The sequence below is a fragment of the Gracilinanus agilis genome, chromosome 2 (genome assembly GCF_016433145.1).
Source record: "Gracilinanus agilis isolate LMUSP501 chromosome 2, AgileGrace, whole genome shotgun sequence".
Taxonomy (NCBI): Eukaryota; Metazoa; Chordata; class Mammalia; order Didelphimorphia; family Didelphidae; genus Gracilinanus; species Gracilinanus agilis.
The window spans coordinates 283,821,692-283,839,772 of NC_058131.1; the positions used below are offsets into that span (position 1 = coordinate 283,821,692).

General features: G+C 43.0%; 1 protein-coding gene across 1 annotated transcript; it reads right to left on the reverse strand.

The window, feature by feature from the left end:
• Nucleotides 1-2,935: 2,935 nt before the first annotated feature.
• On the reverse strand, nucleotides 2,936-16,878 carry LRRC8A (leucine rich repeat containing 8 VRAC subunit A). Its single transcript, XM_044664015.1, has 2 exons — nucleotides 14,722-16,878; nucleotides 2,936-5,184 (listed from the first exon to the last, which is right to left on the reverse strand). Exons 1-2 carry the CDS (start codon nucleotides 16,876-16,878, stop codon nucleotides 4,909-4,911), a joined length of 2,433 nt encoding a protein of 810 aa, XP_044519950.1. The 3' UTR covers nucleotides 2,936-4,908.
• Nucleotides 16,879-18,081: the final 1,203 nt, after the last annotated feature.

Below are 18,081 nucleotides of genomic sequence, written 5' to 3' on the forward strand. Positions count from 1 at the left end.
CATTTTACATATAAAGACATTGAGGTAGACAGAGATTAGTGACTTGGTGGAGGTCACAAAGCTAGTCTCCGAGTCTGAAATGGAACTCGGCTATTTCTGACTGTATCTGTTGTACCATCTAGCTGCCTCTGCAGTATCTTGTGAGGATCTCAAAATCAACACATCCAAAACAACTCTTCTTTCTCCCCTGATAACCAATATCTTTTCCTAAATTCTATATTTCTACTGAGTTCACAACCATATTTGAGTTTTCTAGGTTCATAGCTTTAATGTCAGTGTCATTTTAGATTTTTCATTCTCTTTTACCCTATATATCTATCCAATCAGTCATTGAACCTTGTCAATTCAACCTTTAGCATCCATCCCCTTCTCTCCCATGGTTACTTTGCTTCAAACCATCTTTTTTTTTTTTTTTAAACCCTTACCTTCTGTCTTAGAATTGATATTAAGTATTGATTCTAAGACAGAAGAGCGGTAAGGGTTTTAAAAAAAAGTAATGAGGGTCTGGGGGCCAATAGGTGGCCCAGTTGATAGAACCAGGTCCAAGGATGGGAGGTCTTGGGTTCAAATTTGGCCTCAAGACCCTTCTTAGCTGTGTGACTCTGGGTAAATAACTTAACCCCCATTGCCTGGCCCTTCCCACTCTTCTGCCTTGGAACCAATGCACAGTATTAATTCTAAGACATATGGTAAGGGTTAAAAAGAAATGGTTTGAAGTAGGAGAGAAGAGGATGGATGCCACATCCACCCCCATCTTTGGAATATAGTCCCTCCAGCTCTTATGAATCCCTAGTTTCCTTTCAAGATCATCTCAGACACCTCCTACTTACAAAGCCTTTCTTGATCCCTTAAAAAGTTGGTGTCTTCTCTTCACACAAATTACCTTGCATATATTTTTATGTGTGTATGCCCCCACACTCTACAGAAATGTAAATAAATTCCTTGAATACAGGGACTGAATATTTTTCTATCATCTGTTCAACACCTGGAAAAGTGCCTAGCACATGTATATGCTTAATAAATGTTTGTTGATTGATTAATAGAAATGAGATCTGTGGAAAAGATAAGCCTCTGCAGGGAGTCTAGTGTTTGAGAATCCCAAGAATGCCAATGATTGGGAAAAGAACTTCCTTCCTCAACAATAAGCTCCAAATAGATACATAATGTAAATATAAAAAATTTTATCATAATATGGGAATGGAAGGAAGTGCTTTTCAAATTTATGATTAGAAGAACGCTTTACCAAGCACAGAATAGAGGTGATTGAAAGATAGACAATTTAAGTTACATAAAATTTAAAAGCTTTTGGATGAACAAAATCAATGCAGCTAGGATAAGAAAGGAAGCTGTCAATTATTTTCTTAAAAATCTTGGTATTGGAGGCAGCTGGGTAGCTCATTGGAGTTAGAGTCAGGCCTAGAGACAGGAGGTCCTAGGTTCAAACCCGGCCTCAGCCACTTCCCAGCTGTGTGACCCTGGGCAAGTCACTTGACCCCCATTACCCACCCTTACCACTCTTCCACCTATGAGACAATACACCGAAGTACAAGGGTTAAAAAAAAAAATCTTGGTATTAAATATCTTATAAAAATCTGAGATCTAAAACAATCCAGTGAATTAGCCCAGATTTAGAAGATCAAAAACCCTTTCCCAACAGGCAAGAGGTTAAAGGATATGAACAACTTTCAAAAACAGAAATGAAAGTTAATAACCATGTTAAAAAATGTTCCAAATCATTGATAACAAGAAAAAGGAAAATTAAAACAACTTTGAGGTTTCAACTTACATCCGTCAAACACAAAAATGACAGAAGACAGAAATACTAGAGGTTATTAAGACTGTTGGTGGAGGTATGATTCAGTATTTCTGGAAAATAATTTGTAATCATGCCAGCAAAGTAATAAACTGTTCACATTGTTGGACCTTGAGATCCTTTCACTGGGCACATAACCTCGAGAAGGTAAGAGCGAGTTTAAAAGTATCAGTATATGGGAGATCATAAAGAACTGACCTCTTTCATGGAGGGGGCAGCTGGGTAGCTCAGTGGACTGAGAGCCAGGCCTAGAGATGGGAAGTCCTAGATTCAAATTTGGATTCAGACACTTCCTAGCTGTGTGACTCTGGACAAGTCACTTAACCTCCATTGCCTAGCCCTTACCACTCTTCTGCCTTGGAACCAATACATAGCATTGAATTTAAGATGAGGGTAAGGGTTTAAAAAAAAAATAGAAAAAATAATAAAAGCAAATGGAAGGGAAAAGCTAGGTGTGGCTCAGTGGATAGAGAGCCAGGCCTGGAGACAGGAGAAACTGGATTCAAATCTGACCTCAGACACTTCCTAGCTTTGTAACTCTGGGCAAATCACTTAACTCTCATTGTATTGATTTTAAGATAGAAGTAAGGGTTTAAAAATAAATAAAAGCAATGACACCAGAGAAAGGTTCCACATACTGTAAAATAAAATATTCTTAGGTGCACTCTTTGTGGTTACAAAGCTAGAAACAAAGTGGTTGCTTGCTCATTGACTGATGTGTGGCTAAAAAAATTGTGGGATATGCATGTAAAGAATTATTTGTCAGTTTTGTTTTTCTTTGTTATGAGAGGAGTTCGTGACCCTGCTGTAAAAATAGCCTAAAACAAATGGCATTAATTTTAAAATGGTAAAAAATAAACTGTAAAAAATTAAAGATAACATGGATGAGAAACAGACTGAAATCCCAAGCCTGAAGGCAACATTCAGACCATGCAGAGATCACTGCCTTATTCTCATTAGAATCCGCCCCCATCTTTACCCTTTCCAGGTCTGTATTGGGGCACAAAGGGTCAGCAGCAACAGGAAAGCATCCATAGCTTCTCTTGTAGAAGAACAGATTGATGGCCGAGACCAGGGGATACACTCCTTACCCTCACCCAATGACATGAAAACAGCAAGGGGCATTTTGATGTCATAGCTTTATTGGATATGTGAACTGAGTCAGCGAGTCCAGACCCAACTATAACGGATTGCTTCATGGTTGTCCAGAGTCTCTAGTGTGCATTATCTCGTAAGGTTACAACCAATGCAGAAAAAAATCATTAAGACAAGAGACGCTAAAACGTGCCCTAGTGTCCCAAGTGATCTAAGGCAGGGTCAGGTGGCACCCCGGCTTCACTCCACCCTGGGCTGGTTTGGCAACGTGCCCAAGGAAACAAATTGGCATTAATAGAAAAGCCCCATCTCCTCTCCTCTCCTCTCCTCTTTAACAGGAATGGGAGGTCTGGAGAGAGACTTTGGAAAGCTATACTTTCAAAGCTTCTCCCCCCCTCCCCTGCTTCCCATGCTATGTTCCCCATCAAAGGGGCATAATATAATGGTGGTTTTAGACCATGTTTGTGAAGGAAGAAGAGCCTTGCATTTGGGGTTGAAGCTGATAGCAGCTATCACACGAAAGCTACACCACACAGCTGAGAGAGGGGCTCAGGAGTGGAAGCAAAATGAAGCTAGTGATGTTAGGCAAGCCCAGATTCCTGTACCCAGGCATGACGCAGGTAAACTGCCTCCGGGTAGAGTATACCTACTGCTAATGATTCTGCTCCTTAACACTGTTATGGAGTGAAGTGGGGCTGGGGAAGGAGGAAGGGGAGATGACAGAGCACCAGGTTCATTTGGGGATTTGCCAACATGATCGCTCTATCTCTGCTGTTCCCAAGCCTGTTTCTGCTGCCCGGCAAAATTCCCTTTGGGTGGGAACAGCAAAAACAGACCAACAGCTGCTGCCAGAATACCAGAAAAGAGGAGAAAAAAAGGTCCACCCCAAGATCAGAGAGGAAAAAACAGACCTTTTGGTCCAAGTTCATGGAAGATGCTGGCAACCACTTCCCAAACCCCAAGGGGAAAGGAAACACAATTCAATGTTGTCCTGTTGCTTTGCACAAGGGAAACCACCGCCCTATCCTGAGACATTCCTATCTACTGGCCCTTAGTGACTTTTTTTTAAAGTTTTATTTATTTTTAATACCCAAACCAAAATTTAAAAAACATTTTGCTTTTAAAAAAGAATCCTTAAAAAAAGAAAAAAGGATCTAAAACCTCCACAAAAACTCAAACATGTCTCAGTGGACAAGTTTCAGACTTTTCTTCTTATCTCACTCAACTTGTTGCAGGCACCATAGCAATGGGAAAACCAGTTCAGTCCTCATGACCCTCTTTTTTTCACCCCTGACCCCTGGGGTCAGACCTTTAGCAGCATGGAGGACTGAGCAGGGAAACTGTCCGAGAGCAGGGTCACAGCTGGATCTTTTGGCTAGAAAATGGGGTTGGGGAAGAAATGCACTTCTAATACCATTAAAAAACAAAATAAAAAAACACTACCCCAAACACCCTATATCTGCGCTGAGCTTTCAAGGGAATGTATAAGTTATTTGGGAAGAAAAGGGGCAGGCCAGAGGAAGAGGAAAAAAATAAATACCAATAGCTAGATAATAGTCATCAACTCCCCTAATGTGAGCAGAGGCCCCCTTGGCCCTAACTCAGCTCCTTGGAGAGAAACATCACCAGAAGAGGCGATCCTGATCCCCTGACCCTGATTGTCCAAATACTGCATGGTCCTCTGGTCTGCTCCAGGCAGAGCAAGCCCAGCCTCTTCTCACTGCCTGTGTCCAATATGAAGGCAGTCTCCACTGGCTCCTGTTTCCTCTTGAGCTCCATGATCCAGGAGCCTGATGTGGGAGGATCAACCTGCTCTCCACTCTCCTGGGCCTGCCTGGCTTGACTCCGGCCTTGACGCTCAAGGATTGCTTGGCTAGTCTGACGTGACAGGATGGCGGTAGTGGGGGAGGGAGTTTGGAAGCGGGCCTGGAATGGAATGGGCTCAGCATCGCCTACGCCAGCAGCATTGGGAATCATCCCCTGGACTCTCCAGAGGGGGTTCAGGCCTGCTCTTTGTCCGCCCTCCACAGCCGTTCCTTCACCTCCAGGGGCAGGGTATTAAACAGATCCTCCTCCACCACCAATCCGCTCCGCTTCAGCAGGGGACACTCCCCCAGCTCCACAGGAAGGCATTCCAGCCGGTTGCCCCGAAGCTCAATCTGGGTCAGGTTGGTTAGCTCACCCACCCTGGACGGTAGGGACTGTAACACGTTATTCCCCAGATGCAAGGTCCGAAGTTTCCGACACTGGAATAGTTCAGGTGGAAGGCCCTCGATCTGGAAAGGAAGGAAGGAAAGGACAAGAGACTTCAGTTCCAGGACTCCATAACTGTCCGAAACCCTGGGCCTTCTAGACTCACCAGTCCAGGACAGGGCCTAGTGGCCACCCTGCACCCCAAATCTGCCCATGATCTTTGGGTCACATTTTCCTCTTTAATTTCTTCCAGACCTTAACCTCTACCATTTTCCTTCTGCAAGTATTAAGAAGAGAATGATTATAATAGTTGATGATTAAAGCAAATATTATATTTGCTAATTATATTGTGTGGCTATTGATCAGTTCTATAATGAATTCTCTGACTTTGTTTTTCCAGGCCAAATGAAACTCCTCTGGGCTGATGGCAAATCTAGTTGAAGGATTTCCCAAGGTAGGTAAGTACACATTTCTGCCCTTTATTAATAGTGACTCATGCTGCTGCCTCTATATCAGGTTTGATCCCCAATTCACCCATTACACCTTAGAATACACACAGCAGTAGGGGTGCCAGCCAGCTCCTTTCTCCCAAAGGGAATAGTAACTTTTTCTTCTGTTGGTTTTTTTTTTTCCTTTAAACCCTTACCTTCCATCTTCGAATCAGGCAGAAGAGCAGTAAGGGCTAGGCAATGGGGGTGAAGTGACTTGCCCAGAGTCACCCAGCTAGGAAGTGTCTGAGGCCGGCTTTGAACCTAGGACCTCCCATCTCTGGGCCTGGCTCTCAATCCACCGAGCTACTCAGCTGCCCCTCTTTTCCTTCTGTTCTTGAGCAAGCCATTCTGGAATGCTCAGGGGCAGTCCTGTCCCTTCACAATATTGAAGAGACAATAAGGGAAGGACTTACTTCTTTCTCCCTCTTTCCCCAAGGCAAAACTACTTAGGTTAGGGGGCGGCAGCCAGGTGGCTTGGTGGAGTGAGAGGCAGGTCTAAAGATGGGAGGTCCTGGGTCAAGTGTGGCTTCAGGCACTTCCTAGTTATATGACCCTGGACAAGACACTTAACCCCCACTGCCTAACCCTTACTGCACTTCTGCCTTGGAACCAATGCTAGGTATTGACTCTAAGAAGATGGTAAGGGGTTTAAGAAAAAAGAGAGAGAATATCAGGATAATATCATGTTTATCAGGGGTTTAAGAAAAAAGAGAGAGAATATCAGGTTCAATATCATGGCAACAGTTCACTGGATCAATCCTTGTGGGGACCTTCTGCCCCTCTCTTTAGATGGTCTCTTAGGATGATGCTTCCTTGCTCTATTCCGAGAACAAGAAAGTTCTAGCCATTCTCCATGAAGGTCAGCAAAAGGGTCAGCTTCTTTTAATAGCCACATCCGGCACCTATCACCAGGGATTTCTCTAAACCCTTCTTATACCTATTTATATTTCTATTCTGTACTTTTTTTGGAGGGTAGTAAAGCATTCTGGATTCAATACCTCATAGTGATAAATCGACTTTTTTCTCTTGGTTCTAAAACAGTCTCTTTTAAGCTTCAAAGGGGGAAGAGAGGAGCCTTAGTTTTAAATTCTAGGATTTGATAAAGAAAAAGAATATTAGCCTAGGAATCAGAAGATCTGAGCTCCAGTTCTGGCTCTGTCCCCAACGAACTACATATAACCTTGGGCAAATTCCTTTTTTCCATAGGCCTCAGTTCCCTCAGCTGCAAAATAAGGAGGTTGGGCAAAGGGATCCCGAAGGTCCCTCCCAGGATTCTAAGTCTATGTTTCCTTTATTCCATGCTCCACCCCTCCTTCTTCAACTCTTTTAAAAGACTATGATCACATTCACTCAGCTTTCATCCCTCCACACTGAAGAAGCTTTTTTGAAAAATGAGAACATTTGTCCTGGTTTCATAGTCAATTCCTTCTGCCAGTCCCTAGAGGTGCTGGAGCCCCTCACCCAGAGTAGATGTTATATAGCTTCATTCCACAAGTGGACACTGAGGCAGTTGAAAAGGAATATTATTACAAAGTTTCCAATTACAATGGCCTAGTAAGTGCCAAAAGAAGAGTACAAAGGTGGCTGCTACAGTACAGGCTTGTGCCTTTCAAAGACACCAAATAATATAGTTTCAAGGTTAGGAAAATCAATCTCTCCCTGGAGGCAGGTAGATAAACAGACAGAGGGACAGACAGAAGGCCAGCCTTACCATCAAGAAGTTGGCTGCTAAATATCAAATCCCCAGAGGTCTGGAATATACCAAGGCTGTTAGAAGCACCTCCAAAGGACACAGTGTTATTATGGTGGTGGTAGTAGCTGGAGGGGTACAGGGCAGTTCTAGTTCAGATCAAGTTTCCACCCTTTCCCTAGCAAAATCCTATAGCCACAGGGCTGCCTTTCATAACAAGAGGCCACCCACCTAGACCATAAGAATCCTCTGAGCAGTTAATGGGCAGTATTTCCCAGATGTCAAAGCAGGTGGGTGGATGGCTATATACCACAATTGGGAGTGACCTTAGGTTCCTTCCATCCCAGGATGTTTTTTCAATCACTGTATGGTCCCCTCTGCCAAAGAGAGACTCTTCGTTTATCTGATTCTGTAATGGAGACAGGCCCAGACTTTGGGGTAGGGTGGGGGAGTGGGGCATAGGGAGAAGGATAAAGGGGGGGGAGTGAGAAATAGAGAGGGAGAGAAGAAAGGAAGGAGGATGGGCAGGCAGACAGTCCCTCATCTTGCCTGAATAGCTGTCTAAAAAGAAACAAAGTTCTGTGGTCAGTTTGGCCCAGCTGTGGGTCTGGGAGAAGGAGGAAACTATAGCACAAATATGGACACCAAGGTAGTTTGAGGGAAGGCTATTAAAGTGGGAATGCTGTGTCTGCCAGCCACACCACAGCTGTTTCTAAGGAATCTGGAGCCAGCCCCAAGTATCTGAAGGTTTCCCCTTAACCCAGGGGATCCAATAGAGGCAACTAAGCTCTCATGTCATCATTTCCTTTTGTGTGTATTCTTTGTTTAGTAGAGAATAAGCTCCTTGAGGGGAAAGACTATCTATTTTTGAATTTGTATCCCTAGTATTTAGCAAAGTGCTTGGTATATAGTAAGTGCTTAATCAATGTTTGTTGACTATTATGCTTTAATTCATCTCTGACTTCCTCCTTTCACTTTCCTCACAGTAGATCTTTCCAGTATGTGGTACAGGAATAAAGTGCTCTGGACTTAGAGTCAGAGGACGTGGGTTCAAATCCCAGCCATTACATTTATGACACTATCTAGGCCTCAGTTTCCAAATCTACAACACTAAAGGGTTGGAGTAGATGGCTTCTGAAATTCCTTCCATCTTATAATCTATGATCTTCAATTCTAACTTCCCCCCTCTCTCTCACAGATGTCTGCACCTCCTGCTTTATACAAAGTAAACTGAGACTATCCAGCATGAATGGCCTGTTGTGTGACCTTGCATGAATCACTTTTATCTTCTCTGGGCTCCAGTCCCTCTCTCGTAAGTTTGAAGGGTTTGGACTATATTATTTTGGAGGGTCCTTCTACAGCTTCTAAATGAGATACTCATAGTCTCCAAGATAAGCAACTGATTTGACTTCCTTTACCAGCAACTGCACCCTGGGCCATAGACACGGACTATATATAGTAAGTGTCCTCAGAGAGTACATGATTCCAGGTGCCAAACTCATACTCCCTGGGACTCAGGGGAAAACGCAATCAGCCAAATCACTTAGAAACAAATCTAAATTCTATTCTGCTTAGGTGCTGATATCTACTGTTGAAGGAAGACTACTCAGGTACCTCCCAAATCAATGATATTTTATCCAACCATTTTTCATCTTAGTTCAAATCTGGGAAAGACAATTAGATCAAAACGAAGGGGCTACAAATCAGCCCCTTCTCAGCCATTTCCTAGCTGTGTGACCCTAAGCAAATCACTTAAACCTCCCTCTGCCTAACTGTTGCCACTCTTCTGCCTTAGAACCAATATACAGTATTGATTCTAAGACAGAAGGTAAAGGTTTAAAAAAAAATTGAAGGGACTAAAATTTTTGATGAATCTAATTTAATCGTCTAATCAAGTCTGGTGCTGATTTCCTTTTTAACCCTTATTTCACATTGCTTCCCTTCACATGCTTGATGTTCAGCCAAATTGGACTATTATCTATGATATATGATATATTTCAATGATATGCTCATCACCTGCCTCCATGCCCTGAGGTAAGTAGTCTCCCATACCTAGAAGATACTCAATCTCTTCATTTCACTTTCATGGCTTAATTCAGGTACCATTTAACTGGTCCCAGTTGTTAGTACTCTCTGGGTTCTCCAGTTTTCCTTCAACACTGTCTGGATTACTTTAGTAACCAATCAATCAACAGGTATTTACTAAGCATCTATTAGGTATGAAGCACTGTGCAAGGCCTGGGATACAGATACAAACAATGAAATAATTTCTACTCTCAAGGGGGAGTCTGTTGGGGGAGAGAATACAGACATAATTAAATATACAGATAACATAAGTAGAATATATATATATGCAAGGAGGCTAGGAAGGGTAGTCACTGGCAGTTGTGGGAATTAGGAAAGGCTCTATGTTGAAGATGGTGCTTGAGCTGCATAGCTTAAAGGAAGAGAGGGGGCTCCATGATGAAGAGGGAAAAGAGTGCATTCCAGGAATTGCCCCAAATGGGACAAAAGAAAGGACTCTGTCGCTTTTCATCTTTGTCTCTCCAATGTTTAGCAAAGCGCCTTAATAAATGTTTGCTGGATTGGCCTGGTTTAACCCCACTAATAGGGGCAGCTAGGTGATGCAGTGGCTTCATCTTCCTGAATTCAAATCTAGTCTCAGAAACTAGATGTGTGACCCTGGGCTAGTCATTTAACCCTGTTTGCCTCAAGTTTCCTTATCTGTAAAATGAGCAAGAGAAAGATATGGCAAACCATTCAAATATCTCTGCCAAGAAAACCCCAAATGGGGTCACAAAGAATTGGACACAACTGAAAGGACTCCAAAACAACAACTCGACGAAGTCTCATTCTTACATTGGGGATATGTGGTCTCAGCAGCTCAGGAAAGACTGTATCCCAGTGGTTCCCAAACTTTTTTGGTCTACCACCCCCTTTCCAGAAAAAAAATATTACTTAGCCCCCTGGAAATTAATTTTTTAAAAAATTTTAATAGCAATTAATAGGAAAGATAAATGCACCTGTGGCCATCACCGCTCCCCTGGATCGCTGCAGCACCCACCAGGGGGCAGTAGCGCCCACTTTGGGAATCACTGCTGTATCCTCTAAGAAACATCAGCTTTAGCTAGGTGGACCAGAGAACTCTAAAGAGAGAGGAGCACAGAGGTATGTGTGACACAGATACATAGGTGTGAGCTGAGCAGATTCTGCTGATCTGCTTGAAGCTAGAATTCTAGGTGCTGAAGACCTGAGAAAAGGCAGATAGGGTTAACAACAAAATAGCCCATTTTCATGTAAATGTGTCCAAATACTCAGAAAAGGCTGGGTAGAAACATAGGAAGTGATTAAACAACAGTCTACTAACTAGGCCTTTCAAATTTCCAGGAGGGTCTTGGGAAGTGACCATGCCAAATTCCACTCCTTCCTCTTCCTCCCTTAGTCATCTTGCAGGCACCCTTTTTTTCCCTACAGAATGACCCTAAGACTGCCGAAGCCAAACAACAGAGGAACTGGCTGGAGAACCAATTTCACAGAAAGAAAGCTGGCAAGAGGCAAGGTGTCTCAGGATGGATAAGAGGGTTCTTGGGAGCATGAAGACAACCTCTGAACCCAAGATGCCATTCTCTCCACCACACAACCTTTCTCATGGGCTTAAGGCTGGGCCTTGCCCACTGCTCCCACACAGTGAAGGCAAGGATAGGGAATGAGGGGCCTGCAAAATGGACTAAATTAATTCCCTTGGGAGAAAACCCCAGGGGAATAGATGGTGGGATTGTAAGTTCAGAAGTAAAAAAGCCTTGAAAGGCCATATAGTTGAACCCTCTCATTTTATAGATGAATAAAGTCAAGCCCAGAGAAAGTGACTTGCCCCAAATCAGTAAGGCAGTGAGGGGCAGAAGGCCAAATTTGAACTCAGGCTCTCTGACTTCAGACCAAGTGTCCTTTCTATGGCATCATGCTTAGTCCTAGATCTAGCTCTGCTACCACCACTTACTGCATGATTTAAAGTTACTTTATTTCTCCTTGTCTCAGTGCCCAAATCTATGAAATGGAGAAATTGGGACTGGATGACTCCTAAAATCCCTTCCAGTTCTAACTTCACAATACTGTACTCTACTTACCCTCCCTATCTCCTTAATTCATGCTACCTCCAACCTCAGATACTAAAGAGTTCCCCGAGGAAAGGTTAAGTATCTGAGAGTTAGCCTGAAGGGAAGACAATATTAGTTTCAAAAATTTGTGGAATTATTCCCTAGAAGGCACTGAGCTTTGGCTCTCTGTCTCCAAAGAAAGCAGGTTCTGGATAAAGCTGGAAAATGAGAGTCAGTGAGACTCTTAATACTTCCCTGCTGTTGAAGTCTCCTCTTTAAAAGACCTGTGACTTTCTCAGTCTTGGAGAATTTGTAGGGATGAAATATTCATCACTGTACATATCCATCTTGTGATGGGCTTCTCCAAACTCAACTAGGCTGGTCCTAGGCAACAGACACACATAGCTTGTCACTGATCTATATTCAACGTCTTTCCAGCTTGGCAGGCCAGTCAGAACTCGTTTCTTCACTGGCCTGGCCTTCAAGAATCCAGGGTTATTTCTATCCTAGGATGAAACATTGAATTGATGGTGAGACAGGCAGTGGGCAGTAATAGAAACAGGACCCTCACGTTCTGGAATCTTATATTTCTCACCAGTTAGCACTAGTTAAACATAAACTGCAAAACCTGTACTTTCAGTATTAGTCAAGCATAAATTGCAGAATAATCAGTTATCCATTCTGTATCATCAGTCACCTGTACTAGATCTGTAATGTTCTATCTATATTGGGTACCAGCTTTGTGCCTGCTCTATATTATTTACTAATTGTTCTTTATTTACCTTAGTTCTGAACTTATTTATTGCCTATAGTGATCACCTATTGTGCTGTATTCCCCTCCCTCCCTACATTCTAGAAGAGCACTGAGACATCTCCCACACTGACCAATAATGCCAGGTGGAACTGTGGGAAAACATGAGACACGTGCACTAAGGGCTCTGGCATTCCAGAAAGATACCCCAAACCTGCATATGCTCCTTATTCTCTGTCTGGTGCCTCCAAGTTCACCTATAACGTGTAACCAAAAACACACCTCCATCGGAATTTGGCCATGCCTATTTTCTAGGGTTTTCAGAAAAAGATGGTGATTTCCTTGGAATGGGAGGATGGCTAGCCCCCAGACCCTAATAAATATGCAAACCCTGAACCACAGGGCTAAGGAGCTGCTACTCCACACCTATAGCAGCTACTTCACCACACTTTGGGTTATTCCATCAGCTCCAGAGAAGCTATTCTACTAGCCCCCTGGGCTAATCTAATCCATCAACCCTAAAACTATCTGATTAGCCCTGAGACCATTCCACCATGTATTAGGCTATTTCTCCACCTTAAACCTCTTCTTCAAATAAAATTCTTTTCTTACTTTTGGATTGAACACAGTTTGAGTCTTCCAACTTCCAATCAGTCTTGGGCCAAGACCCTGCTACAAACTTGGGTGTGTTTCTCCCACAACAGAATGACTTAAATGGAAGAAGGTGAAAACTTCCTGGCAAGTGATTAAATGCAGCAAGTGGGAAGTTGGAGCTCTCTAAGCTAAGAGATCTTAAAAGAGTACATTGTGGTTATTTGACAATTCAGGCATGGTATTAGAGGCTGGGGCTACAGCATGTAACCTCTTTAGGTTCCATCTAGCTCTAACTCTACAAGAACTTAATACTAGATGCCATTTGCCAGCAAGTTACTTGGCATAGAATATATGCCAGCAATCTGCTTGTTTTTCCCTTTAGTACTAGAAATGTCCAAAGCAAGCTTTAAACCCTTTAAGCAAGCACACATTTAACTCAACCAAAACTTTCCACAAATATTCTTCAAGAAGGCAAACTTCAATACATGTGATCCTCCTGGGGTGGGGGTGGGGGAGGGAGGTGGTGTGCAGAACAATTAAGATGTTGTTTAAGAAACTCAAAACCACAAAAACCACTCGATCTTGCTGTAGGTCCCATCCCATTTGAGCAAGATGCTCTTAGCCCAGTCCACACCCAGGAATGAGAGAGTAAAATAAAATTATAAATTCTTCCTAATTGAGATGGTGTCTCAGACACAGATCCCAAACTGGACCAAACCCTTCTGGGGTAAGAACACTAGGTACCTGACATTATTCCATCAAGCCAGAGTCTGACCCTGAATTTATGATGTGTTATGAGTTGCATACTTTTCTTTCAAGGAAAGTAAATGAGAGATAAGTCCAAGTACTCTTAGACTGATTACCTGGATTCTTTTTTTAATTCTTACAGTATTATATACTGCTATGGATGGGAGTAAGAAAGGGGCTCGAAATCCATCTTAATATCCCAAAATGAAAATATTGGCTGATTACAGCCTAAAAATAAAGGCCAGTTTCACTTCAGCAGTAAATGTCTCTCCTCAAGAAGTCCTTTCTAGCTGTTGGTGGGGAAGGGTGGGGTGAGTAGTTCTTAGCCTTTTATGTGTCTCATGAACCCTCTGGCAATCTGGTAAATTCTATGGAGCTCTTCTCTGAAGAACCCTTTTAAAGAAAGGAAATGCTTGATTTTATTTAGAGGCCAGTGAAAATAAAGATGTAATTTTTTTTCCCATCCAAATTCATCGACTTGTAAAAATCTATTCCTTGAGGGTCTCCATGGATCCCTAATGAAGAACCTTTATAATAATGAAGTAGACTTGAAGAAGTAGTGGATTTGCCCAGACTCCCAATCAAGCCAACAAGGTAACAGGTTGCCTTAGCTCTTAATTCTTTGTTTTATCCATGCTTTCTAGGAAAGGTGAAAAAAGACACAGAGACGTGCCATTTTCTTGTTATGAATTAAACTTCCTATTTCTTTTAGCTAACTTATATTCCTTCCTCTCTCTCCAAGATTCTAAAAAAAATCACTTTCTAAATGCTGATTAACACAATTCACTAATCTTATAACCGCACATAGACTCCTTTGCACTTTCAGATTAAAATGTCTTACTCTAGCTTTTCTTCAGCCTTATCTTCCTCTTCTATGACTTATTTCTACAACTAGATGATAATCTCCTTGAAGAAACTGATTAGGCTTTCTATTATTCTTTTATTTCCCCCTCCAATATTGAGACCAAATTATTTGATGTATTCAACTTTTGCAAGCTCCTATCTAAAAACATACTTCTTGACCAGCAAAGTAGAACAGAAAACACAGGTGCTAGAATCAGAAGACCAATATTCAAATTCAGGTTCTGACACCTTCTGGCTGTATGATCCTGGGCAAGTCACTTTACCTAACTTTTAGTTTCTTCATCTATAAAATGAAAGTAATATTTACACTATTATTTAGCTCCCAGGGCTATAGGGAGGAAAGTATTTAGAGTCGTCATCCCTTGTGTCACATTCTACCATGAACTTACCCGGTTGGCTGTCACAGCCAAATTCTGAAGGTTCTGTAGCAGCCCAATGTCAGCGGGGATAAAAGTCAAATTGTTGTGGCTGAGATCCAGGTAGCGTAGCTTGCGGCAGTAGAAGAGCTGAGTAGGGATCTTCTCTATCTTGTTGCGGTTCAGGTAGAGACGCTCCAGGTTAGTGAGGTTCCCGATCTGGATGGGGATGTAGGCAATTTGGTTGTACCACAGCTTAAGGCAAGTGAGGCGATGCAGGTGCTGGAAACTGATGATCTCCTCTATGGTCTTGAGGTTGTTGTCCTTCAGGTCAATCTCCTGCAGGTTGTGGAGGCTGAAGATAGAGTGTGGGATGCGTTCCAAGTCACAGCGGATCAGTTCCAGCTCAGTCAGGTTCACCATCTTCTTCAGACTGTTGAGGACAATCAGCTTGGTCCCTTCATTGTTGATGGAAAGCTTCTGAAGGTGGACTCCGACATCTGTAACCACCTGGGGTAGTTTGGTCAGGTTGCTCTTGAGCCGCAGGACCTTGAGCCGCTTCAGTTCCCTCAGACCGTCGATCACAATGTAGCGGTTGTTCTCAGCATTAAGGTTGCCAGTCAAGTGGAGTTCCTCCAAGGTCTTTAAGCTATAGATCCACAGAGGAATCTCTTTGATGTCAGTGAACTTGATGTGCAAGGCCTTGAGGTTCTCCCTCAGGAAGGCCAGGGCGGGTGCCTCAATCTTGGCTGCCGTGTGGTAGAGCCAAAGTTCCTTGAGGCTGGTGAGCTGGGCGATGCTGGGAGGAATGGTCACGTCAGGGATAAGCTCCAGCTTGAGCACCTCCAGCTCAATGAGGTCAAAGACTGTGTCTGGAATCCCACTCAGCATGAACAGATGCAGCTCCAGCTTGTCCTGGGAGTTCTTGGTGATGCGCTGCCTCAGCTTCTCCAACGTCCACTCATTGTTGAGGTTCAACTGCCGTAACTTATTTTCACTCACTTCTGAGAGGAAGACGGCAAAGCGCTTGGAGTAAAGGGGGTCATACTGGTCAATAAGGTGCAACATGAAGGCAAAGTCGTTCTTCACATCGGGGATGTCACTGTAACTGCTCTCCTCCCGGATGGACTCAAACGAATACTTCTTGAGAGAGCGCCCAAGCATCCACCAGAGTGTATACATGCATATCAGGCCATAGAAGATCACCAGACTAATATAGAAAGAAGCCAGGATCTTGAAGAGAGTGGCTAGAGGGTGGGCACAGCGGTAAGTGCGATAGCCTGTTAGACTCTGAATGTCTACGGTACAGTCAACGTCAAATTTGATGTTGTTGACATAGTACACGGTGTAGCTAATGATTAGGATGAACTTGATCACCTTGATGATTGTCTGCCGCATGTAGAGGCGGTAGACAATGTCCCCTTCCTCCACGTGAGTCCGAAATTTCTTCACTTTCTCAAAGAGAGCTTTGGCCTGCTCCCCTTCCTTCTTGTCTAGCACTCCCGTCTCTGACCGGTCCACAATGCCCTGCTCAATTCTTGACTTGCTCCGCTGTAACATGGGCACGGTAGCCTCTACATCTTCACTCACCGTGGATGACTTCTTGTCCATGGAGCCATTCATCTTATTAAAAGCTGGCTTCGGATCACTCTCCTCTACCACTGTCTCTGAGAGTGCCCGGGTAGTCCAAGGGGAGTCAAAACATTTAAGCAGGATAGAGACAAAGTGCTCCAGTTTAGAACTGGTCCGGGGAAACTTGAACCAGAAGTTACTGCAGGCCAAGAAGATAAGTGTATGGAGCAGCACCAAATAGGGGAAATACTTGGCAAACCAGTGGAGCCGGTTCTCATAGCATACTGCATCCACATAGTTGTACTGATGCCGATCAAGGTCATACTTGATTCCTTTGGGCCCTGGGTCTGGAGATGGAAGGATGGTAGAGTTGTAATAGGTGGTATCTGGGGCAGGAGTAGACCAGCCTTGGAAGGAATCATTGCAAGAGTCTTTAGTAACCCATTTACAAGGGAGACAGATCATCTTGTCTTGGGTAACTTGAAGGGTCCCTCCAAATACTGCAATCATCAGCATGACAATGGATATGTAGTCTGTGAAGACATCCCACCATGGCTTCAGGATTCGGTAGGCTGGCTGAGTATCAGCAAAGTATCGGAGCTCAGTGACAGGAATCATGGTTTAACCTGAAAGGAACCCACAGGCAGGTGTTATTGGCAGAGGGCAGCCTGGTTTCCAGAAGTGTTAGTAAGTGGTCTGGGACTAAGTCAGAATAAGATAATAGACCAATTGTTTTAAATTCTACTTGAAGTCACACCCTTATTTTAAATAACCCTTCTCTCAAAGGAGCTTAAATGACCAACCAGAAAAACCAACAGGTAAGGGAAAAGACAAAAGACTTTCACTCCATTTATGCTGGAGAAAATAAAGATGAAAAATTAGTCAATCTGTATGTGAGCACAATGGTAAATAATAGAGGGAGAGACAAAATCTGGGCCTGGTTTCCCAGTTTATGAGGGCTTTTAATCATTAAGCCACAACTAATTAATGTACTTCCTTCACCCCTCTCATACTAAGAATCATTTTTCCATGTCAACCAAAAAGATCTTGATGTCATTTTTAACAAAAGATTCTGTCCAACATGAATTTTGCTTTCTACTAACCCAAAGACAAAGAAAATGAATTAAATATTCAAATGATCAGGAGTGACACTTGAAGGATATCTAGTCCTCGTCTCCAAATACTCTTCTTCTAGATTACCTAAAAAAGAGATGTGTAAAGGTTTAATATAAGGATCTGTCTCAAGACAATCAACACTTTTAGGTAAGAGGAAAACATCTGGGTAATTCAAATTTGGCCACTCTACCATTAACAAAAATAACATCAAAATAATCTTCTCTAGTCAAACATCACTTTCCTTCAAGCCATCTTCATATCTTCAAATTCTGAGGGTATGCTAATTCTGAAGATAATTCTGAAAGACATGGGTGAAAAAAAAGAGATGAACCAGTTTCCTCATGTTATGCAAACAGGAACTGAGACACTTGATCAAGGCACTTTTAGCCAGGATGGATCCAGAAAAAAATAGACACCAAGAGCCTTGGGTTCTTAGCCAGAGTCATATAGGTCTTCCAGGGGCCAGGTCATGAAGAGGCTAGCAGATATACTAGCAGGACCCCCTTTGGCCTGGTCATTTCTAAAGCTAGATGTCTATCCTCTTCTTGGAGGACTTAAATCATAAGCAGAGTGACCGAAGGCTAGACCATGCCATGAAAAAGACTGGAGGAGAAAGAGGCCTAGAAATGGCTTTCTGAATCCACAGAAGGGTAGCAAGCTCTTTAATAACAGGGATGGGTTTCCCTGAGCCACCTACACTGTGGG

Coding starts and splice junctions, on each gene's coding strand:
- LRRC8A (XM_044664015.1), bottom strand. CDS start 16,878: ATGATTCCTGTCACTGAGCTCCGATACTTTGCTGATACTCAGCCAGCC. Junction 5,185..14,721: donor TGGCTGTGACAGCCAACCGG/GTAAGTTCATGG, acceptor CTTCCTTTCCAG/ATCGAGGGCCTTCCACCTGA.